Raw genomic sequence first — 25,049 nt, forward strand, 5'->3', positions numbered from 1 at the left:
ATTTTTTTTGCATGTTGTTGGTGGTTCTGGAGGCGTTTTGCAGTGTGGCAGCTGTGACTGTTGTGAATTTGCACTCTGTGCTTGATGTCCTGCTGTTTATCCTTGGTCTGTATATACTGAAGCCGGAGGTCATTGCTTATGTTTCATCACTATAGCAGGGAATGATTGCTTGTTTGGATTTTTATATATATATATATATATATATATATATATATATATATATATATATATATATATATAATTAGTGGATTTCACACATGCTGATCACTTAAGACTACGCTGTTGACTCAGGCTTCATTCTAATATTGAGACTTTTAAGAAAAAAATTAAAAATAGGACCTAACTTATAGATGCCATATTGAATTTTATCTGGATAAAAAGGGGGTGCATTTAAAACTCACAAGTAAAAAAAGAAATGTTGCTAATAACAGTCCAATCCAGTGTAATTCTATGCCTCACAGCTTCAGTGTAATTCTTAAAGGTCTGTTTGCTGTGTAAATATGAAGTATGCAGGAGTTTTAACCGTATTTTGAATTACACATTGTGTTTTGCTTTAGGATTAAATAAAATGTCTGGAAAATTGTCCTGGCCTTTTTAAAATACCACTGTGCCCCAAAAACATTATTGATAAATGCTTATATAATAATTACCATACACCGACATGTGATTCCTTTTTTTTTCCTGATAATATTTCAGCAGTCAGTGTTTTCCCAAAGAAGTTTAGAGTCAGAACGAGTGAATGAATCACTGTTTTGATCTAATAGGTCAAACAGGCTCTAAAAATGGTTTGCGATTCAGTTTGATTCATTAGGACAGTTTACTCATTCACTGAATCGCTTGCAGCGGTTTCTAACATCGCAAGAAATAACGGGATGTTTTACAGGAGAAAAATAAAACAGATAGAGCACTGGATGAGGTCGATAGGAAACAAAACTTGAAAACGTCTTCTATCATTTGTCAACAACAAAGCAGTTCTTTATTACAACTACAACTTGTGAAGAGCTGGGGAAAAGTGATTAATATCCATTTATACCCAAAACACTATTTAAAAAAAAGAGCATCAAAATATGGCCACACTTTTAATTTCACTGATAAAAGGCTAAAAAACACCCCTGACAGAGCCAGTGAATCTTCTAACGGTTTGTTTTTATATTATTTAGAGTCTGCTTGTTAGGTTTAGATCATAAAGTGAAATTAAAACAATATTATAAGTGAAATTAAAACAATATTATAAGCAGAACTAGTAGCAGGTGAGCTGTTTGACACGCCTGGTCATGTGACGTCAACATGGCGGCGTCCATGAGGGGGCGACCTGCTCAATGTAAAGTAAAACATCATTTTCCAGAAGACTTTTTGCTGATCTCCTCATGCATATGTCATTTTAATCATTCTCCTCGATGCGGTGATCGCCTCTTAATGGTCTAAACGTGTTTCTGAGCGCACCTTCACCGCGTAGTGAGTGTGAATGACTTCGCGAAGGCGCTCCTCACACTCCAGGGTTTCCTCGCCTTCATCTTTTTCTTCTTCTCCAGGCGGCAGTGTGATTTCTGTCCATGCGCGGCGCTGCACATCTCTCTCTCTCACACACACACACACTCTCACTCGCACACGGGCTCAGGAGTGTGAGAGACAGCAATGGAGAGGTGGAGAAGCGACTGTTTTCTTTGTTATTTTTAAACTCCGAGCTCCGCATCGATGACACGATTCGCATCCCTCCGCATACAACGCTCTTCCCGATGCGCTCGGAAACGGAAAGTAGGTTCTCACAGGTAACGTTACAGTACGGTACACTTTTCTTTTCCTCCTCCTGGCTTCGGGTGTAATGGGGGTTTGCGGTAGCGGAGAGATGAAATGCACCGTCGCTTTCTCGCCGCTCCCGTCCCAATCCTCTGCGAGGTCGAGTGCGCGTTTGTGAAGCGTGTTATCGGCGTGGTGGAGTGCGAAAATCAGTGTTGCAAAGTTGCACACTAGTCCCTGGGCTGCGGAAGGGCCTGGCTGTGTGTGTATGGAGTTTGTTTCTTACTTCCCCCTCCCCCATCCGCTCCTGCTGCTGCTGCTGAGGCCGAGACATGAATGCGATGAATGTGGGGCTCACTTCAAAGCAGAAAGCGCGAGGGCAGCGAAAGGGGTGTTGTAATGTCGTCAGCGAAGGAAAAACGCAGCGAGCGCGAGCCGTTTTTAGATGGCCGCTTTTTTTCTTTTTCCCGTGCGTAAGTGGGATGATTTGATATATTGGCGTTTGTAGTGGTTAAAGATGGCTGTGACAACGTGTTCTCACTAGTTGAGTCGGATCCGCAGGACAAGCTCGGTGCAAACATCGGCTAGGGCACTCAAAGATGGTGAAAGTGTTTCTGGCCGTCTGTGCTCACTTGTTTGGGAAGGTCTCGCGCCGCACGTACTTCCTCTCCTCGCGCGTCGCGTTCTTTGATGCGGTTGATGTTCGCTCTATTTATGTTTCTAACTTATCGCGGCGTTTTGTTTTGTAGCTAGTTAGTAGCCTCCTCGGGTTAACCCCCCTGTGGTGTTTTGTTTTTAAGTAACAGCGTCAGTGCGCGTGAAGTATTTGTGAATTGGCGTCTTGTGCTGGATTAGCCTGCTAGCTCATCGCCATTGAAGTTCAAGTTATTGACTGGGAGAGCTCAAGGTTTCTTTCTGCCTTAGCTCGCTTATCAAGAACATCAGACGAAGTCTAGTTGGCAGGCGGTCAGTCACAGGTTCTAAGGTCGGAACTTGAAAGTGTTGGGTTTATGGTTGGTGTCGTAAACCGTGTCACAGGTGAGTTCAAGAGTGTTTGTGCCATGATGGCTGCCCTTTTTTTGCTCTCTTTAAGATAGATGCCTGAGGCCACTGGAAAATTGATGGGATTGTAGAGCAATGCAAGTGTTTAATTTAAACCTGGATTGTACAGATGGCCCAAAAGGTTTACTAAGCCATTATTGGGATGTAACATTAATTGAAAATGTTTAGTAACGTTACTTTATTTAACAGTGTCCTTGTCACACTTTACATTTACCAACAGTAAATGATGCAAAGTTGCAAGCATCTAACTTAATGAATACATGTTGTTTATTAATATTTGTCTGTCTGTAACAAGAACACCTTCAAATAAAAGGTAACACTTCGTTTTAAGTTTCTTTTGTTACGTTACATTTGCTTACTATTATAATAACAATAGCTATGCATAATTACATGCAAGTAACCCCAAGCCAAGCCCTAACCATATAAGTAAATGCAGTTCATGAATATTACTAATGTATAATTAGCCTTCACTGTAACAAGGACACCTCAAATAAAGTGTAACCAAATAAAATAACCTCCTTATCCAATTTTTATATGCTTTATGCAGTGCACAGGTTTTAAGTTGGGAATATGCTTATTTTGCTTCTTGTTACAAGTGTTGGTACAAAAATGATTGTTTTGCTTGATACATTTGCTACAGTATGTCAATGTGAAATATGATTTAAAATCAGTTTGAGTTACTGGTCACACTCTGTTGTCCTCTTTAAAATGCTATTGTCTTATTGATTTTTTTTTGTTGTTGTATGAAATGTTAGACCCACATTAAGGTAGAAGACTTTGCATCAGTTATTTGGTTCGTGAACATATCAGCAGCACTATTTTACACATTGTTTTTAAGCAGGTTGTGTTGAGTATTTTTGAATGCTTTTTCCCATGCCTCTTTCTCTCTCTCTTCTCTTATAGGAGGAATTCTTTCGCAGTGGCATTGATAGAAGTCTGGATATAAACTTTCTGCCTTGTGGGCTATACTGGGACAGGGTGCAGGGACACTGTCAGCATGAGTGTAAACGAGATGGCCTGTTATCCGCCAGATGTGGGCAGCAGCTTCACTGAGGATGCCCCCAGACCCCCGGTCCCCGGGGAGGAGGGCGATCTGGTGTCCAGCGATGGACGGCAATACGGCCACAGCTTTTACTCATCTAAGAGTGAGAGCCTCAAGAACGAGACCTCCATAGCTACGCCCAGAAGACCCGACCTGGACCTGGGCTACGAGCCCGAGGGTAGTGCTTCCCCGACGCCACCCTACCTGAAGTGGGCAGAGTCCTTGCACTCGCTCTTAGACGACCAAGATGGCATCCACTTGTTCAGGACTTTCCTCAAACAGGAGGAGTGCGCCGACTTGCTGGACTTCTGGTTCGCCTGCAGCGGCTTCCGCAAGCAGGAGGCCAACGAAGGCAACGAGAAGATGCTGAAGCTCGCCAAAGCCATTTACAAAAAGTACATCTTGGATAACAACGGCATCGTGTCCCGGCAGATCAAGCCGGCCACCAAGAGCTTCATCAAGGACTGTGTGATGAAGCTTCACATCGATGCCGCCATGTTCGACCAGGCGCAAACCGAAATTCAGACTATGATGGAAGAAAATACCTACCCTTTGTTTTTAAAGTCCGACATATACTTGGAATACACCAGGACGGGCGGAGAGAGTCCCAAACTGTTCAGCGACCAGAGCTCGGTGTCAGGCAACGGCAAAGCCCTGCCGGGCTACCTGCCAACTCTGAACGAAGACGAGGAATGGCGGTGCGACCGGGAACAGGGGCAGAACCACGAAAGCGACCCCACTCCCAGCAACAGGCTGACCCAGAAGCTGCTCATGGAAACTGTGCCTCAGCGGGTGGCCAGCAGTAAGAGATATCAGGACAACCGTGAGTACAGGTAAATCCTGCAGCTTTGAAATGCTTCTCTCTCTCTTCTTCCATCCCCCTTCCCCCCTCGCCGTGCAGAAGAAAAAGATAAAAAGGGAATCGGAGTTAAGCACAGCCTTCCACTGGAGATGAGAGGAATGCAGTATAGGCAGAAACCTCTAAGTAGCTGCGACTGAGTTAGCAAGACAGATAGTGGGTCGCAGCGTTGTCTTTGCCTACTGCGAGTTGGTGCAAGTGGGTCCTCTTTGTGTTCTCCATGCAGGTGTCTCTTGAATGGCAGGCTTTGCAGCAGAATAAAGGTTTCTTCACGAGAACCACAACATGGATTCTCTTTAGAATGTGCACAAAGGAGGAAACGGCATTGAATATTTTGTGAGAAAGAAAGAATGCGCACGCTCCAACAAAGTTTTGTGGCATAGATTGAGCTGATGCGTTCAGGGACGTTTTGTGTATCTGATCTAATGCACTTTGAAGCCCACAGCTGTGTATAGATTTGGTTTGTATCTGAATGTTTTCAGATCTCTATCTTTCGTGCCACCCATGGTTTGCTCGCCGAGCGAGCGCACTGGAATGTATGCTTCAGGTATTGTGTTTTGTAATGAATTTTTTTGTGCTCCGACATTCCCGAGGCATTCCTCGCCACCGGTTGTGATGGCCTGTTGTGCTCTTTTAGCACACGTGTCCTTTCTCATTCGTATTGTGCATCGCACTGACATCATTTCATTTGGTGAGACATGGCTTTTAAGCCATGCTGTGAAAATTACAGCAAATCACTTGATGCATCAGAGCCTCGAGTCCCTCCATATGAGCAAAATGGGATTTAGAGATGTGACTGCTAAATACTTTAATCCTTGTCCTGCTGGAATAGAAAGCGGTGCATGTGGGCCTTTGAACAGACTCTGCTGAAGATTACAAAGCTTTTCATCCTAGATTTAAAAGCAAATATCGACAGGTGCTTTCACAATGACATATCAAAAGCAATAAGCCACTCCAGGTATGAGGCGTTCATAAGCTATTACTGTAGTAAGGTCACGTTTTACTTTTACATGCACCGTTATATTCAAGTGACAGCAGCTTTTTGTGCATTAAAGCTGCAAGCTTTATTTGTCTCACATATATGCATTACGTGGTGTGTATAATCGAATATGTGTAGGGTTAAATGCATGTTGCCACATCTGTCAAATGTTCTGTCTTTGTTAGTCTAACCTCTAAATCATTTAATCACCCTCGTATCATTACTTTCTTCTGGGGAACTCAAAAGAAGATATTTTGAGTTAAACAAAAATCTTTTGTGATCTGTAGAAGTGACGCAGGTTTTGAAATGATGTCAGGGTGAGTAAATAATGACTGAACCGTGCCTTAGAAAAACTGGATTGGTGTGATTTTTAGTGAGAACTTTTACTTTTTAAATTTGTGGCCCTCAACCTTTTTGTCTTCAGGGCCCTCATCATTCACAACAATATTCAAAGGTCCTGTGATTTGATAATTCCCCCCCCCCCCCCCCCCCCCAGTTATTTCTAATTTACTAAGAATTACTACTTTTTTTTCTACATTTCTACCAGCTACAAATATTTTAGAGCTTGGCATTACTATGAAATTGCACATACATTTCCTAAAAAAGATCCATTAAGATTTTTGTTAACATTACTTTCCAATGTTCAAAAATCACCTTTTTTTAGGACCATTTTGTTCCTTATTATAATCTCAAAGTGAATTAAATAAGAAATATTGATTTTGAGATGTTTTGGTTAGTTAATGGTTGTTTATTTGCTATTTTAAATTGTAAGTAATCTGCAGCCCCTCTAAGATATTTGTTAAGGCCACCAGAAGCACTGGCGCAAGTGTATTTACTTTGAACTTTTATAAAACTTTGGCTAAAAGATAGTCAAATGGCAATATAACTAGTTTGTCAATAATCACGAATCAGAATAAACAATTAGTCCGTTGACCATTCACAACTGTGGTGTAAATTAATTTCAAAGGGCATCTTAACTAGAGTTGTTCCGATTCCGATACTAGTATCGGAAATATCTCCGATACCACAACAAATTCTGGCATCGGCATCGTCGAGTACATGAACCCATATACCGATCCGATACCATTTTCTTAAAAAATACCTAGTTATGACCGCAAGCTTTGCCTAACTGCTGCACGGTTCTTCTTCGCTGCTCAAAATGCATTGAAAACACAGGAAGTTGTGCTGTGTTGCCACAAGCAACCCCTGTTTAGAGCAGCGAAGAAGAAATGAAAACGCGTTAGCAGCCCTGATCTATATATGACTGGATCACTCATCACATTCTAAACTGCCAAAAGACAGTGAAGCCGCTTCTATATTATAGATCAGTGGTTAGCAGTATGTCTCTGTAGTACCGGTAGTTACAGACTCTCAAGTATATTCAGTACCGGCAGCTGCGTTCAGTCGCTTCCGTGTAAGTCAAAGCGCAGGGCTCCAGACAGTAGCCGAATATATACTAGTGTCTGTGAATATTAAACTGCAAAATACTATTTAAATATTACTCCCGCAAAATCTACATCTCTGTGGGTGACTGGCACAGATGCGCGAGAGCTCGCTGTTTTGTAGTCTCTGCTGTGTGTCATGAGGACACGAACGCATAAACCGTCACTTCATGAGAATTTACCGTTTCATTTGAGAATACTGTCATATCATAAACACAGACACTCAAAGATCTTCATGGCAGCCCATTAAAATAAATGTTTGGTTTACATGAGTAAATTGACAATATATAAAGCTACTGTTGTAGCCTACAGTAATAATAATACGTCTCTATAATAATAATAATTATGCCTAGATGGTTGCTTGTTTTTTACTTGTTTTGTTGTAAAGAGATTATCTGATTAATAGATCTTTTTTTATATTCCTAGACTTATTTGTTGCAGTTTTTTTATACAGTTATATTGTAAAACTTAAATACCTTTTTTAGTTTGCGGTGTTAGATTTTTGGCTGCATTTGAAGTTCTTTTTTGCATATGAAAATAAATAATACTGTCAAATTCATGTTAGATAATAAAAATACTGTAATAAATACAGTAGTTCACCATGTATTTGTTCATGTTTTATTGAGGGATCTGTCTGAAGCACACCATAAAAAGAATTCTAGCAATTTACACAGGGCTAGTAGTATATACAGCTGTATATACAGATACACACCCAGGTATCGGAGCAGTACTCGGTATCGGCCGATACCCTGAGCCCAGGTATCGGAATCGGTATCGGGAAGAGAAAAAGGGTATCGGAACATCTCTAATCTTAACAGCAACTTTTAATGCAGGTCGTCCAGTCAGAATCTGAAGTATCATTTTCTTAACGTGAATTTCTGAATTAGTGCATGTTTTTCCTCTCTCGGTGCTAAAGCTTAAATTCGAAGCGGGCATGGAGGAGGATTTACACAGCCTGATTTAGCCTCTGTAAAATGCTCAAGCATACATTGTGCTCTGATGTGCTCAACTGCACTGTGCTCACTTGCTGGCACTCCTCCCGCAAAGAGATTGAAAATTGCGGAAATCTACCCCTAGAAGTTGACCCAGTTTTCTCTCAACTGTCTGAGACAAACCTTGACATCTGTTGATGGTGCAGTAACCCTGTTCTGTCCAAAACCTCAGCGCTTTAGATGTTCAGGTGAGGTATAAAGATGAGAAACATCCCCAGGAGGGCTCTGAAAGGAAATGCGCCTCTCTTTGAGATTGTTTTGCTGCATCTTCTTCCTCTCCTCCTTTGACTCGCGTCTTCTCCCGACAGTTTATGTTTAGCGTGCGGAGGGCTTTGCGTAGCATTTTAATTTTTGAACGTTGTTAAAAGGTACCTCTTTTAACAAGCTTTAACATGACAAAAGGAGAGACTCGATGACAGATTGATATTGTTAAACCGCAGAAACACCCTAAACTCTCCACCCAGCTCAATGTATGTTCCATTGCCTCTGGACCTGATGTGTTTTTAATTAGCGGGAGCAATGCCATTGTGAGGCATTTGTTTTCAAATTATTTTTTCATTAGGCCTACATGAAGTCTTTGGCTGGAATTACTGAAAGACATCACGTTTATTTTTTAAATAGCCTTGCAGGTAAATGCTTTGGGGTTTCATGCATGTAAATTTTGCAGGAGTCATATGTCTTTGATTTGCTTGCAGAAAAGAAGGAAGTGAGGGAATTCAGAAGTTTCTCCGTGTGGGAATGTACTTAAAATTAGTTTGGTAATAAAGCCACAGTGACTGCCTATAATGTGTATTGTTAAGTCTAGAAATAAATCCTAGGCTTTACCAAGAGTGGTGGTCAAAATATAAATCTAATGCTAGAAGAGAAATTTATTCCAGCAGGAATAAGGATGAGAATAGTTTTTTACTCATCTGTGCAAATGTTTTGATCTCTTACACTGAAGTAGGAATGCATATATTACATGTATATTAGTGTGCCTTGTTCGTTATTGGCTGATATTACAATTTTCTGTGCAAGTTTTGGTGATATTAACCTGAAATATATATTGGCATTTAGTTAGTATTTAATTGTAGGATACTTGTTAATTTCCTGGTTTTACATGTAGATTATCTTTGCGTTGACTGTTATATTTAACAAAAACAGTTAAACTCTAATACTCATAAGGAAATCCAATGCTCAGATCTAAGTTGTTTATACTGTATAATGTTAAATCACCTGGAGCTTTTCAAACTAATGTAGAATTGTAATGTCCCCTATCTTTTGCTTACAGTCTTACTCTAATTCGATAGCTTGGGGTCAGTAAGATGTTTTTTTTTTCTTATGCTCATAAAGGCTTACATTTTTTTTATAATACAGTAATACAGTAAAAATAATATTTTCAAATTATTACAACTGTTTTCTGTTTATATATTGTAACAATTTATTACTGTAATGGCAAAGCTTTATTTTAAGAATGAATAAGAAATAAGTTACTACTGGAGTCCTACTAGGCCTACTACAGTCTTCGTTGTCATGATCCTTCAAAAATCTTTTTAATATGCTCATATAGTGCACAAGAAAAAGTTCTTATAATGTTAAAAACACCGTAACATTCTAGCAGAAACTGGAATTTTCAGGATTCCATGATGAATAGAAAGGTCAAAAGAACAGCATTTATTTCAAATACAAGTCTTTTATAACATCTTGTCTTGACTGTCACTTTTGATAAATTTAACACATTCTTGCTGAATAAAAGTATTAATTTCTTAGAGATTTTTTTTTTTGTCAACTCAAATCTTTTGAACTGCATAAGAAAATGATTACTGGCTTGTTCATGTTGTTCAAAAATGTAGTATTGGTGCACTCCTAATGGTAAATCTAACTGTCTAAATTACTAGGATTAATAGGGCCGTCATGGCTAAAGTTCTTGTTCATTTATGTGTTGAGGATGATTTTACTCTGTCTAGAATGGTAAAGTGGAAGGACAAAATCTGTTGATGTCATATGTGAGCATGAAGTATGGATTTCTTTGTATGTTGAGAGAGAAATAGCAACTTATTATATTTTAAGACCGTAGTAAATAATAAGGCATGATATAATAGTCGTTCAGTAGCCAGTCAGTGATTTTCTCTTTGAGGTAGAGTGTAATGTGAATCTCTTTTCCCTGTGCTCTGGAGCGCAGAGCTGCCTTTGAGGGTTTAATCTGTAGGAGTCTGGAGTCAGCTGTGATCACATGTAAAATTGGATGACAGAGAGCTCATAATTATTCTGAATGTGGGGAGGTGCACAAATCTCGGGCACACCAATGTTACCTGTATCTAGGTAATGGCTCCTTTCAAATGTGCATCGTTCTTTTGTCCCAGTGGAGTTACTTTGGATGCAAGGATTTTTAAGTGGTAATGGGCTGCCAGTTAAATCCTAACGTGCCTGTGCTTTTTATTTCTTACTCTAGCGAGGGCTTGCTTTTGTTTTGTTTTTTTCACAGGAGATGTCACAGTAATTAATGTGTTAGCTCAGTTGGATGTTGGCATGTGTATGTTATTGGGGGGAAGAGCAGCAGATCGATTCGTTTTGAATCGCAGTAATGATTCAGAGATTCCAGTTGCCCCCTGCCTCTTTTGGAGCCTTTGTTTTGTGAAGAATCAAATGGAATGGTGAATGCTGGGCCTGTGGAGAGAGCTGCTGAAGGCTCAGGATCGTCTCTGAAGGTTTCTGGGTATTCTCTTATACGGTGAATATTGACATGGCTGCTGCTTGTATCATTAGAAGACCGTGGATGGGTTGAGAGCGAGGAATAATCACTTGAGACTGCAGAGAGCCTGGGTCTCTCTCTCTCACACTCTCTCGCTTTCCTCCCCCCTCCTCTATCATATTCTCTATTTTTCTTGTTCTATCTGCCGCTGTCTGTTTCTTTCTGTCCCTCTGCTTAGGCTGGTCATAAAGAGATGTTTCTGTCTCGGTTTGTGAGAGGTTCAAGCAGAGCCTAGCTGTTCCCAAGTGGCACACAATAAACAAGCCTTGTATAAACCGAGAGAAAATACCATATTTCAAAACACTTCCTGCTCCTTTTTGTAGTCGCTCAAAAATTACACGCGTGCAGTAATGAATTTCAATTTGTGTCATACCTGTTCTTCCAGGAAGGAATCCGCATCGCAAGGTTGACAGATTTTTTTTTTTGTGTGTGTGTGTTACTCTTGTTTTCATCATCTGTGTGTCATGCTCATATTAGCCATCCTGGATTCAGTTACATGCCTCAGTTGGCATGATGTGTGTTAGCTGGGTAAATTCAGTCTGAGGGAAGCAGCGAATGCTTACATTTATATTAAAATAAGGGTAGGGGACGTAGAAATTCGTATTCTTAATGTCATTTTGCTGTGGTTCTGAAAAAGTACTGTGCTTTTGAACACTTCTTTGAAAAAGCCAAAAAACTGATAATATAGATAATAACAAATGAAACTGTAACAGTGTCATGTGAAATTGTAAGTATTTCTCAATTACGTAAATATTGTTAGAGTAAATATTCATAAAAGATCAGTAATAAAACATTAAAGTTTAGAGCTGCACGATTAATCATTAAAAGATCGCGATCTTGATTCAGACACCCTCTCGATCTCATTTCTAAATGACAACGATTCCCCCGAGTCTATTAAACCTTTATCATTGAAATCCGTGTTCACACTGCCGCTAACACAGAGAGAGCGGTTAGCATGTTTGGTGAAGAAACATCTTCACAAACGGTCTTTTCAACTACACAGTATTACAGTCATTTATATTATCACAGAAATACTGGAATAGTTTATAGTTCAGATATAAACATTGATGTCTATATGGCAGTGATCAAAATAGAGCAAATCCCCTTTTGAAAGTACCGTGCATCAAATAATGTTTGTGTCGATTGCATTGTTTCACTACTAGGTGGCGACAAGTGACTTAAAAATGTATTTGTCAATGAATGAATTTTTCATTCAAGAGAATAGTTCAAAAACGCTGATGTAATGAAACAAGTTTAGTAGGTTTATGAGGGAGTCATTGAATCAGTGATTTAAACAACTTTTTCATCATTCTAATATAAAAAAAACTGGGGTTTTAAATATATAATATATACACTACCAGTCAAAAGTTTTTGAACCATAAGATGTGTAATGTTTTTTAAAGTCTCTTAAAATTTTTAGAGTTTAAAATAACTGCTTTTTACTTGAATGTCGGGCTGGGCGATATATCGAATATTAGCGAAAGTATCAGAATAATTTTGACGACGATGTAAAATTTGAATATATCGGGAATATCGAATCTTTCAAATTCAAGCATACTTTCCCAAAAGAACGCGCCGAATGTCCAAAAAAGGAACCTGTAACTGCTGACTGCTCTACGCCCCTCTACTACGAGAGCTTAATGATAGCGGTTGCCAGATAAGAAGAGTTTAAATCTCCGAATCAGAGCTCCACTGTTACAAGGATACATTTTCTGCCCGGCGTTTGCTTATTTGAAGCAATCTGGCAACCATGCGCACGTGCTCACTCCTCATTGCGGAAGAGCCGCCGCCGACAATCTGAAAACACTAACAAGCTGGAATTGAGCGATCTAATGAAAGCGTCGTTCAGCCGGTCTGTGTTCTGTCTTGAGATCTCAACTGTATTGTTTGCTTTTGTGAATAAATGCACTTACTCGACCGCTGATGTTTGAATAGAGAAACATAGGCTATGACCAATTTGAATTACTATTGGGGAATTTCACTGATATGTTTACCAGTTTCCATAATATAGACAGAGAATGCAAAAGTCTTTGGTATTCATTTATATATATTTATATATAAGAAATAGCTATGTGCTTCAGCAACTAGCTCCCCATCTAAGAGGGTTTTTAATGTCAGTAGGAACATAGTTTCATCCCACAGAGCTTCTCTTAAAACCGCAGACAGTTGACAGACTTGTGTTCTTAGCTTAAAAACTTGTAATAAAAATAAAATACTTATCCCAGTTGCATAGTATAAATTGTGAATTGCATGTACTAAAAAGTTGACAGAATGCACTTTCTGTACTTAATTTGCACTGCTTCAGTTACATATAGGCCTACATGTATTCATTTAATAAAAAGCAGTAAGTGATCTCTTGGTCTAGATTTTTTTAACTGCTTAAATAAACTGTTTAATCTAAATCGTTTTTTTTGTTTTTGTTTTATGGGCAAAAGAAAATCATATTTTTTTTTATTATTTAAATGCAAATGGAAACATATCGAGATATATATCGAATATTGTAAAAATGTTGACAATATCGAGATATCATTTTTTTTTATATATCGCCCAGCCCTACTTGAATGTATTTTAAATTAGTAATTTATTTCTGTGATGCAAAGTTGAATTTTCAGCATCATTACTCCAGTCTTCAGTGTCACATTATCTTCAGAAATTATTCTAATATTCTGATTTGCTGTTCAAAAAACATTATTATTATTATGTTGAAAACAGATGAGTAGATTTTTTTCAGGTTTCTTTGATAGAACGTCTGCTATATATGTGCTTATTTATTAAATATGGGCAATTGACTGATAAAACATTTATCAAAATTAAGATACAATTTATACAAAACAAAAATCTTTTAAAAATAGTTTTCTATAAAACAAAACTTAATAAAGTTGTCAAAATCATGTTTTACCAAAAACAGTGCCGTTGCTCCCCAGTCTTCACCTTTTCTCTTGATGCCTCCATCTCTACCTGCAGACTGAGCTCGTTCGTCATCTTCGCCCCAGTTATTCAGCCAATAAAGTGTAGGCCTATTTATTTCAAAATTGTCTAGTACTATATACATTACAAAGGTTTAATTGGCATCTTTATTTCAAACGACCTGACCGGAATATCATAAAATGTTTTTTGATGACTCTTGACCGCAGACACCTGCTCATTTTGGATCAACCCACGCATCACTGCTCTGGATGAAACCACATGCACTCTCTGACAGCAGATGGCGCTGAACAGCAGAAATGTAGTCGTTAAAGTGAAAATCCCATAAGCAAAGCAGCTGCACTTCTTTCTGTTTCTAAAAACGTTTAAATGATTTAAACAGCCATTCAGATTTGTGTATTCACTATGGTGTTCCTCACATCGCCAAATATGTAAATATTTAGACTTAATAGGCCATTTTATTTATTTATTTTTACAATTGAATCTGTTCTACAACATGACCTAGATATTGTTTGAAAGTGTTCTGATTCTTTGTTTGGTCACACTTTGCAATAAGGCTTCATTAACAAATTTTTTAATTAACATAAACTGCCAATGAAAAATTCTTCTGAACAGTCATTAATCGTAGGTAATTTCTATATTTGTTAACACATTGTTAAAATCAAAAGTTGCGACTGTTATTTAATGAGTTTACATGAACAGATTTTTTAACAAAGATCAATAACCTCTGTAGCAAATGTAGCTATTGCTCATTGTGAATGTTGATGCATTATCTAAGGTTAACTAAAGAGATCTTATTAAAAAGTGATTCCTATTGGTCATTGTAATAATGTTTTAGCAATTTAATCTGTGTAAAATCTGTTTTGTGTATTTTGCTTAATCATATTTAAATGTTCAGTTATTTTTATTAAAAGAAAAAAGTTAAACCTGTACTGTATTATGAAAAAATCGTGATAATACTGTAGAGCGTGATAAAAGCTTTAGCAATTAATTGCAACATGAAAAATTGATAGTGGCATATTTGTAACCATGAGCAGCTGTGTTTACAAGGATACTTACAGAGATATGCATTTTGACATAATTTTTGCATGTGTGTGTCATTAATAGATGTGGAAGTAATCTGAATTTAGAGTTCACATGCATCTGCATGGATTTCACTGTGTTTGCACTGCACGTGAGCAGCAGGACAAGACAAAATACTGGGTCATCCGTGTCATTCCCGTCCCCGGCTCAAATGTTTTAATTTGCTGAGATGTTTTCTGAAGAAAGATGTATAGTGAAAGCCAAAATGTTAAATGTCATGGATGAATATTTATGGAGTACACCTCTATTTTTTTTTTTAGAGTGGAGTCAAAAGTTAGTAAAATCTGTTGATTTTAGCAATCTGTTGCATTGTTCCAATGGTGACCATTAAAAAATGAGAAAAGAGCACTTTTCAAGGTTTTTTTATTTTATTTATTTTGTTTTTTAACTAATAGACCTACCAAACTCTGTGTAAAAGTAACAATGATGCTGACATATTTCTGGAGTCATTTTTAACCCCCTGTAATTTGGCTCAGAATCTAAGATGGATTTCCATCAGTTCATGAAGTAAGATGCTTGCTTCATTTCTGAAAGATTCAGCAGTAGTTTCATTTATTTATTAAATTTATTTATTTATTACATTTCAGTTATTTAAATCATCTTTGTATTTCTATAGTCCTTGTTTCCAGTGGAATGGTAGCTCGGAGAACAGGCATTAACCCAATTATATTTTAAGAGCACTTAAGCAGTGAAACACTTATTCTTGTTTTAGATTTTGCATGACAGGATGTTGTCCTCAAGTGTGTGTGGTATGTTTATTTATTTTGTTTTTTAACTAATAGACCTACCAAACTCTGTGTAAAAGTAACAATGATGCTGACATATTTCTGGAGTCATTTTTAACCCCCTGTAATTTGGCTCAGAATCTAAGATGGATTTCCATCAGTTCATGAAGTAAGATGCTTGCTTCATTTCTGAAAGATTCAGCAGTAGTTTCATTTATTTATTAAATTTATTTATTTATTACATTTCAGTTATTTAAATCATCTTTGTATTTCTATAGTCCTTGTTTCCAGTGGAATGGTAGCTCGGAGAACAGGCATTAACCCAATTATATTTTAAGAGCACTTAAGCAGTGAAACACTTATTCTTGTTTTAGATTTTGCATGACAGGATGTTGTCCTCAAGTGTGTGTGGTATGTTTTTGTTCTTTGTAGGCATTAATTAATTGCAAGATAATTTGTTTTTCTGAGATTTCGATTGTCTACATTGCCTCCACCCAGCCGAAAGACCATTTTGAAAATGTTTAAGGTTAATTATGTGATGAAGCTCTTGATTAGTTATGTGCTGTCATTAATAGAAGGCAAGTCCTTTTCGATAATGTTTTTATCTTCAATAAGGCAGATAGGGCGTAGCATTATCTTTGACTTGTTACATTTTTGTGTGTAATTATAATTATATTATTTAGTGATGATCTGATTTTTAACAGTGATACATTTTTGTCTTGTTATCTCAATAGTCATATGCCAATTCTTTTGTTTTAATCAGGATCTTTGACATAACTGGTTATTTGTAATCTCTCACAGTAGGGCTATGCGATATGGGGAAAATATCTAATTGCGATTTATTTGTATTTTTTTGTTGATTATTGTGATTTGATTTGCGATTTTAAATTTGCAAAGTCAAGCTTGAGATCAATATTATCAATAATGTGCTATTATAGCATTATATTGTAATATTGAAGTATATTAGAAGTATAACTAATTTTATAGAATTAACTTAGTTACTGAATTTCACTGGAAATATACATTTTTTTATAAATAACTATTTAGTCAATTATAAAAGTATTACATGTTACAATGTATTTGGGATTTTAAGAACAAGTGAAAAAATGTGCTGATTGTTTCAGTTTTAAAAGCATTTAACTCATTGGTGTAATGAAACTTAATATGAGAGCTTTCTATATTCATGTTTTTATTCAGTCATTTATTAATCTCTTCATGATTGACAGTTGTGTATTCCACATTCTTTTTTTAATCGTTCTTTCCTTTTATTGAAATATTTAACAATTTTTATCTGATTTCTAAATAGTGTTTGAATTATGTATAATTACATGCCTTTTTGTTTTATTGATGTTAGTAATATTAGTTCTCTGTTGTTTGTTTCTCTACATTTTTAAAGTGATGCTGAAGTCTGAAAGCAAACTGGTGTCTATTGCATTACTGAAATGTGACCCTGGACCACAAAACCAGTAATAAGAGATTTATACATAAATAAGCTTTGCATTGATGAATGGCTTGTTAGGACAATATTTGGCCGAGATACAACAATTTTAATATTAAGGAAAATCATCTTTAAATTTGTTTAAATTAAGTTCTTAGCAATGCATAATTCTAATGAAATATTAAGTTTTGCTCTATTTATGTTGGGAAATTTACAAAATATCTTCATGGAACATGATCTTTACTTCATTTCCCAATTATTTTTGGCATAAAAGAAAAATCGATTATTTTACACATACAGTGTAATGTTGGCTATTGGTACAAATATACCTGTGCTACTTGTGACTGGTTTTGTGCCCAGGATCACATATGTGATCTAGAAAAGTTGACGGACATTCGAGTAATAGAAAGTGTTTATTCACTGATTGCAATCAGCTGAGCATCTCTCATTATTACTTAGAAATGCGTGAATATAATGCATCGTTTCACTGAGAGGACCTGTATTGTCTTCCTAATCACGTGTCTAACAGGAATCTCCTCTGTCCCATTTCTCATCAACAGACACGCGTCATGGAGGGAGCCCATCAACCCGTACTACGTGAACACTGGCTACGCGCTGGCGCCCGCCACCAGTGCCAACGACAGCGAGCAGCAGAGCATGTCCAGCGACGCAGACACTCTCTCCCTGACCGACAGCAGTGTGTACGTACACATCGACAGACACACAAACACACACCACAAGCTGGCGGAACATTCCATCCGAGAGCTTAGAGCGATTCAATTTCACCACAGCGTCCTGAGTCAATTTGGCAGGATTTTCCTCCTCCAAGAAACTTGCAGCCAGTTCTGCAGAAGCCCAGATATTTCAGGAATCAACAGGAAGATGCGCAGACAAAGCTCGATATTACTTGTCATTGGCGTGTCTTAAGCTGAGGCTGGCAGCAGTTAGCGGAGGCTGGTCTCAGAGCAGTGTCTCGTGCACACAGAATTAGTGCCATTTTCGCCCAGCTCTGCTCTGGGAACAGAAACAAATCTGCTCTCCTCTGAGGAGGACCATCTGCTCATTATCCACACCAATGAAAGCTTCTAAATGTCATTACTTATGCTAATTATAGAGCTTCAAATTGGGAGGTATGAGGCGCTGCAGGCTGTAATTTGAAGGCATTGACTTGTTTCCCTTCAAATTAACTTTCCCTGAAAACAAAGGAAATGGCCTTCACATTGGTAATGTACACAAGCAGGTTACAGAAAACAGGAAATGGAATATAGAAAACAAACAGAGAATAAATAGTGTTTTGGCCTTGGGTGTAATCAGATTTGTCCACTCATTTCATGGCTTCCAAAATATTTCGGCCTCATGCAGTTATTTTAAATGGTTGACACGAGGACTTGGTCGGCTGGATAATGCATTGTGATATTAAAATGATTTTCCGTCCATTTATGTGGAAGTGGTTTTAAATTTAAAGCTTTTAAAAATGGGTATTTTTAAAACCGCTAATGCAGTCAGCGCTCAGTCAAGGTGCGGTCACATTAGTGAAATTTCATGGGCAAAAAAAGGTCCTTTGTCAATAGTGTATTGGTGAATGAAGCACAGCTCACACAAGTCACTGTCAAACCAAGCAGATTTCCATTGGCCAGTTCTGCGAATGTGTGTAACCCACTTGAACTTGTTGCAAAATATGTATTGGGAGTAGGGCTGTAGCCATCGAATATTTTAGTAATCGAGTATTCTACCAAAAATTCCATCAATTAATCGAGTAATCGGATAAAATTTGTTTTTGCTTAATTAAAGTGCAATATTAATTATGCAAGAGAAAATGAGACTCCTGGGTCTCTTAAAATGAACAACTAAGTTTCCTTTTTTAGATTTTTTATTTATTTTTTAAATGCATAGAATGCAATGCATACATCAAAAATAAGCGTTTAATTATTACCCATTGTTTCTCTGTCTTGTACTGTGAACAATGACAATAAAGTTGACAGATGAATTAAGTACATTTAAGTGCCATTCAGTTGGGGTTTTAAATAAAGCATTTTCTGAGATGCACATTAAACACATAAAACATAAATTTATCTTTTAATTATTTAAAATTTACTTAACTTTTTGGTAAACAAAGGGGATTTACTATAAAAAATAAAACATGGAAGAAATGTTGTGCGATTAAAACTTAAAAAAAAAAAGTAAGATTTTTTTTTTTTTTTGTAGTAGGCTATGTACATTCTGCTGAACAACAGTCTTTAGCCGGACTTTTATTTTGAGGGGTAGGCGTGCCTTTACAGTGTGATGTGACGCTAGTTTTACTCAACTCAAACGGTCAAATGCTCATAAAGCGACTTTTAGAGCAGTTCTGGAGATGTTGTACATGTGTTCACGTCTTATTTAGAGAGACAGCAGACGCTGAATTCACTGCGAGCTTCATGCGCGCTTCAGTGTGTTTAATGAATGAAGACGCGCTTCTGCTCCATTCATTAACAAAGACACGCAGAACATGCAGGATTCATATTTAAACAGACTATTCCAGCTTAATATTTACAGATATTAGTTCATATCGTGATTTGATGTAAGTGCAATGAGCTATTTTTGATGAATTCATTCAAAATTTGGCAAATTCCTTGCCATTCCGCGTTAAACTGTAAATTCGTTTTTTATGACTGGATTCCGCGATTCCCTCCGCGTTTTTTGCATCGCGGAAATCATAGGGCCCTAGTTGTGGTATGCCAGCTCTATCTTGCAATGGACACACGCCACGACGTTCTCTTTACGTTTGCCCGCACACTCAAATCAAAACACTGCTGACTCCTTGCAGTATGCGACTTCGGACGCAGAGCTTGTGTCTCCTTCCGCTTTGTGGGTGACGTAAACGCGTTGTCACATTAAAAAAAATCATTGCCAAAGAACCTGATGTGAGATTTAAAATAAATTAAAAGAAGCTTAGAGGCAGAGGAATTTACCAAGGTACGAAGCACAACTCGCACAGAAGTAATTGTCAAATCAAGCAGCTTTCCATTTCTCAGTGCAGCAAATGCGCATAATTTATTTTTTTAAATTAAAGGTATGGTTCACCCAAAAATGAAAATTGTCATGTTGTTCCAAAACCATAAGACCTTCGTTCATCGTCGAACACAAATTAAAATATTTCTCATGAAATGTGAGCACTGTCTGACCCTACATAGACAACAGTGTATCTATCATGTTCAAGGCCAAGAAAGGTAGCAAGGACTTCATTAAAATAGTCCATGTGACATCAGTGGTTCAGACATAATTTTATGAAGCTACAAGAATACTTTTTGTAAACAAGGAAAACAAAGATTACAACTTCAAAAATGTACAATTTCACTGTCGGGAAATGAGTTCCTTTTTTAATGCGGTTTGTGAGGATTTTAGCTAGAGAAGCAGCAACAGGGAAGTGCTGAGTGCAGAGATGGCATGAGTGATCTATGTTACACAAAAAACACATTAAAGGCACATCAGGGCAAAAACATGTGTCTGAAGTGGGCTAGATTAAAGGCCATTATCAGCTGTGTGCCAGGCAGAGATGCAGGGGGGTCCTCAGCAGGCCCCGGGGGGATTAAAGACTCCCTGTGCATGTGTCAGTGAAGGACCCCAAACAAGCTTTGCTCTGAAGCTGTTGCAGCCACTGCCCCAGGGATTCAGTCAGATGTGGGGAGTTTTTTTTTTTTTTTTTTTTTACAATTTCAGTCCCACAACAAAAAACGTAAACGCCTGCTATCACTTTAGCTCTGCAGTCTGAGGTCTGTTCTCACACAAGGACTGCACATATTCATTGTTACAGAGCTGCAGCACCATTTTGTACCCTTTAGAACTGAGATTTCTATATAAGTGAATATACATTTTGCATTTAGCAAGATCAGTTAAATCCCCTGATGTTCAGTACATGTTTATTTACCAGCACAAAAAATACAACATTACAAAGTTTCACTGAATGATTATGTAGGAGCTAGATTTTGCGAACAGGCATTACATGTAGATTAGACAAATGGCACTATGGTTTAAGAGAGCGTTTGATTAAAAAATGACATTTTTCATTGTTTACTCCGCCTCATATCATTCCAAACCTGTATGAGTTTTGTTTTGTGGAATATAAATGTTTAGCAGAATGTCTGATCTGCTCTTCTGTACAGTGAAAGTAAATGGGAACAACAGATGTCAAACCTTCAAATGGCATAAAAGTCTTCTCTATAAGGCTTCTATTGAAGTTACCATTGTATTTATTCATAAGTATTCATAATAATAGTTTACTATAACAATACAGGCTTAGACATTCTGCTCAACATATACTTTTGTGTTCCATGGGTGAAAGTCATACAGGGGAGTGAACGATCACCAATTCTTTTTTTTTACTTTTTATTCAATGTGTATTGTTTAGAAGGTAACGACTTCATATTAGACATTATGCTGGTATTTGGTAATGCAATATTTAAGGAAATGAATATGCACGATATTGTTATTGTGGGCACTTCAAAATACTGGAAATAATCATTTATTACAAATTATTCTGTTTTTTTTATGCATTAAGAATACTTTTCCCATCAACTGGGCACAATGCACAACACTGCAGTATGCTGCGTGAAAGACGTGTGTACTCTCAAGCACGGATGAAAGCACATGGTGGAGTGCGTGAGATGCTCTGCATGAAAGCGTATTTACTCTCCGACAGCAGATGGCGCTGAATAGCAGAAATGCATACGTTACCCTGGAAACCCCATAAACAAAGCAGTTGTACTACTTTCTAAAAACGTATTTAAATGGTTTAAACCTTAGATGCATATCAATGGTTTAAACACCCATTCAGAGTTTTGTGTTCAAATCATGCCCTAGCTATTGTTTGAAAATATTTTGATTCTTTATTGTTTGGTCACACTTTAGGCTACATTAAGGCTCTATTAATCAACATTAGTTAATTAGTTCACAAACTACCGATGAAAATTTTTTCTAAACATTCTTTAATATGGTCATTTAAGTATTTAATAATACGTTGTTAAAATCAAAACTTGCAAGTGTTAATGACCTAAGTTTAATTTTTTATTAATAACCTCAGTAGCTAATGTATCTATTGCTCATTATTAATTGTTAATGCATTAAATAAGTTTAACTAACTTTTTTTGTATATTGCTAAAGATTGTGAACTAAAATCTTATGCCTGTCCCTACAGAGATGGAGTCCCACCTTATAGATATCGTAAGCCGCATCGACATGAGATCCACGAAAGTGCCAAAGTTAATGGGCGAGTGCCACTACCTCATATTCCCGTAAGTATGCTTTGGATTTCTAGAACACCTTGTTGATTTTACAACACTTTGTGTGTGTGTGTGTGTGTGTGTGTGTGTCTACCTTTCTTTCCATCATTCCTCTCTCTCTTTCTCTTCCCCCACTCCTTCTTTTTATTTTCTTCTCTGTGTCTGGTCTCCGTCCATCATCTTCTGGTCTTTCCCTGTCATTCTTACTCTCTCTTTTCTTCCCACTGCCTTGTCTCTCCCATCGCCCCTAAAATGAATGTGCATTCTTAAGATGCACAGCGGTGGCTGGGGAGCTTTGATCATGTGCCGGCGAATAGCTGATGGAGAGCGAGAGAGCGCAAGTGTGCTGTCTAAAGCGTTCCTGATGCTCTCGTCAGCTCTGCCTGCTCTGCCCCAGCAGATGTGAAGCCTCCCCCTCTGATGGCTCGGCTTTCCCACTGCACCGGCTCCAGCATAATTGGAGCCTCTGAGATGGAGCCCAATTTAACAGAGCAAACATACACTTCCCATCACCGGGGCCTTTCACTCATCCTATAGAGACTGAAAACTGTGGAGGCAGTGAAGACACTTCAGCTCGAGTGTGCATGTGACGTACTAGAGACTCTTTAACGTTTTCACCAATACCTGATTATCGAATGACAAGTTGCAGATGTACAAACTTTCTTAAAGGGGTAGTTCACCTGAAAATCTAACTTCTGTCATGTCTTTCCAAAATGGTTTGACTTCCTTTATTTCATGGAATATGTAGCGGGATATTTTGCTTTTCGAGGGAATGTCAAGCTCTAAAATGACATAGAGCCTCACAGTTAGTGTTGTGACTAGAGCTGCACGATTAATTGTTAAATTCAACTAATTTCTTAATGACAGAGATTCTTACGTGTCTGTTAAAATCTAACTGGAACGTTCAGATCGTGCGCTGCTGCTGACACAGAGAGTAGACAGTTGGCACGTTTAGGGAAGAAGCAACTTCAGTCTTTTCAACTACACCTTATTACAGTCTTGGGGCCGTTCACATATCACGTCTTTTGCACGCTCAAATTCGTTATTTCCAATGTAGGCGCGCGGTATGCGCGCTAATAATGGAAGCGGCACGGTCGCGATGCGCACCCAGTGCGACGCGCCCGTTTTTCAAGGCGCGTCCACACCGCATCGAGTTAAAAACATCTCAACTTTTCAGAGAGCCGCAAGCGCACCGCGGGTCATGTGACAAGAACTAACCATTCAGCTTCATCCTTTCCCGTAACAATGTTGAAAGCTCAGCTAAGATGAAGGAACAGCTGATCATAGTTGTATATGGATTGCCATTTTGAAATAAATTTAGTAGTAGAGCTACTACAAGCGACTTTTAGAGCTGAAAATCAATTCATCCTTTGCTGAAATTTCCGCGTCTTCATGAAAAGAGCACGTCATGGTTGCTTAGCGAAGGCAGGTGCCTCGGGCCGCAACTGCCCGGGCATTTGGAAAGGAGGAGAAAACAGCGCGCCTAGCGTTTATAGGCGTGATATGTGAACGGCCCCTTACAGTCATTCATGTTATCACAGAGATACTGGGATTAGTATAGTCCCAGTTTATAGTTTGGATAAAAACACTGATGTCTGTTGTTGAGAACTTGTCATCAAAACAGACCAAATCCTCTTTTGAAAGGAAGTGGCGCTTTAAATAACAGTTGTTGATTACATTGTTTCAACACTAGGTGACGACAAGTGACTGTTAATAAAAAAAAAATTATTTGCCATTGACTCAATCATTCAAGAGGTTCATTCAAAAACGCTGAATCATCCAGTAATGAAGTAATTTTAGTATTTAAATCATTCAATCAAACCACTTTTTCATGATTGTAATAAAAATTGGTGTCTTCAATATTATATTTTTAATACACACATGCACACACACTAGACTGCAGCAATTAATATTTTGTCGCAAGTTGTTTTGAGTTCAGAATCGCTTTTTGAGACAAAAAAAATATTGATTTGTCAATTTATCCAGAATCTTGGAGCTCTAGATGTGACTCATACGGCCTTCTGAACAAATCTACAATATATCTGATTTTTCTGATCTCTCAAAACTTCTAATATTGCATGTATTGCCATTCAAAAGTTTGGGTCAGCAAGATGTTTTTGAAAAGTCTGCTTATTTGTTTAAAAATACAGAAAAAACACTAATTAAACCACTCTATTCTATTGAAATATATTTTAAAATGTAGGTTTATTTTCAGCAGTCATAACTCTATTCGTCAGTGTCACTTGATTTGTTTAGAAATTAATCTAATATGCTGATTTGAAGAAACATTCAAATTCAAATTATTGAAAACTGTTGTGCTGCTTAATATTTTTGCGGTCTAATATTTTTGTAGAAACGAACGGTACATGTTATTTCAAGGTTCTGAATAGAAATCTAATGAATAGAAACCCCAAACTTTTGAATGGTAGTTCATATTCAAACCACAATATTTAAAAGTGAACAATGACACATCTTGGCCTGTTCCTTGCACAAAGCGATCATGTGACTATTTAGACTCTTTTTTTTTTGGAGTTCGACAGCCGCTGATAACCAGATTCATTGTATGGCAAAGAGCAGAACGAACATCTTGCCTAACGTCTGCATTTTTGTTCAACCAAAGAAAGAACATTATGTGGGTTTGGCACAACATAAGTGAAGAATCCTTATTTTCAGATGAACTGTTGACTTTTAATTGATATTACTCCACTTTGTTCATGTTTATCTTGTGCATTGTTCACATTGTTTATGATTCTAAACCTTTTAACACTCTCCCGCT

General features: G+C 37.7%; 1 protein-coding gene across 4 annotated transcripts in view; it reads left to right on the forward strand.

Annotated features, from left to right (window-relative positions):
- Nucleotides 1-1,305: 1,305 nt before the first annotated feature.
- The window catches only part of axin1 (axin 1), a 32,522-nt gene continuing 8,778 nt past the window's right edge, over nucleotides 1,306-25,049 (forward strand). Inside the window, exons 1-4 of one of the 4 annotated variants that reach the window (XM_052550795.1) lie at nucleotides 1,306-1,769; nucleotides 3,703-4,674; nucleotides 17,576-17,716; nucleotides 22,189-22,285. In XM_052550795.1, coding sequence (XP_052406755.1) covers nucleotides 3,797-4,674; nucleotides 17,576-17,716; nucleotides 22,189-22,285 — 1,116 coding nt within the window. In that variant the 5' untranslated portion in view covers nucleotides 1,306-1,769; nucleotides 3,703-3,796. Of the gene's footprint in view, nucleotides 1,770-2,037; nucleotides 2,776-3,702; nucleotides 4,675-17,575; nucleotides 17,717-22,188; nucleotides 22,286-25,049 lie in introns of those variants that run through there. The other 3 variants (XM_052550797.1, XM_052550794.1, XM_052550796.1) reach the window with 3 other exon arrangements.

Source organism: Carassius gibelio, chromosome B3 (assembly GCF_023724105.1).
Source record: "Carassius gibelio isolate Cgi1373 ecotype wild population from Czech Republic chromosome B3, carGib1.2-hapl.c, whole genome shotgun sequence".
Classification (NCBI taxonomy): Eukaryota; Metazoa; Chordata; class Actinopteri; order Cypriniformes; family Cyprinidae; genus Carassius; species Carassius gibelio.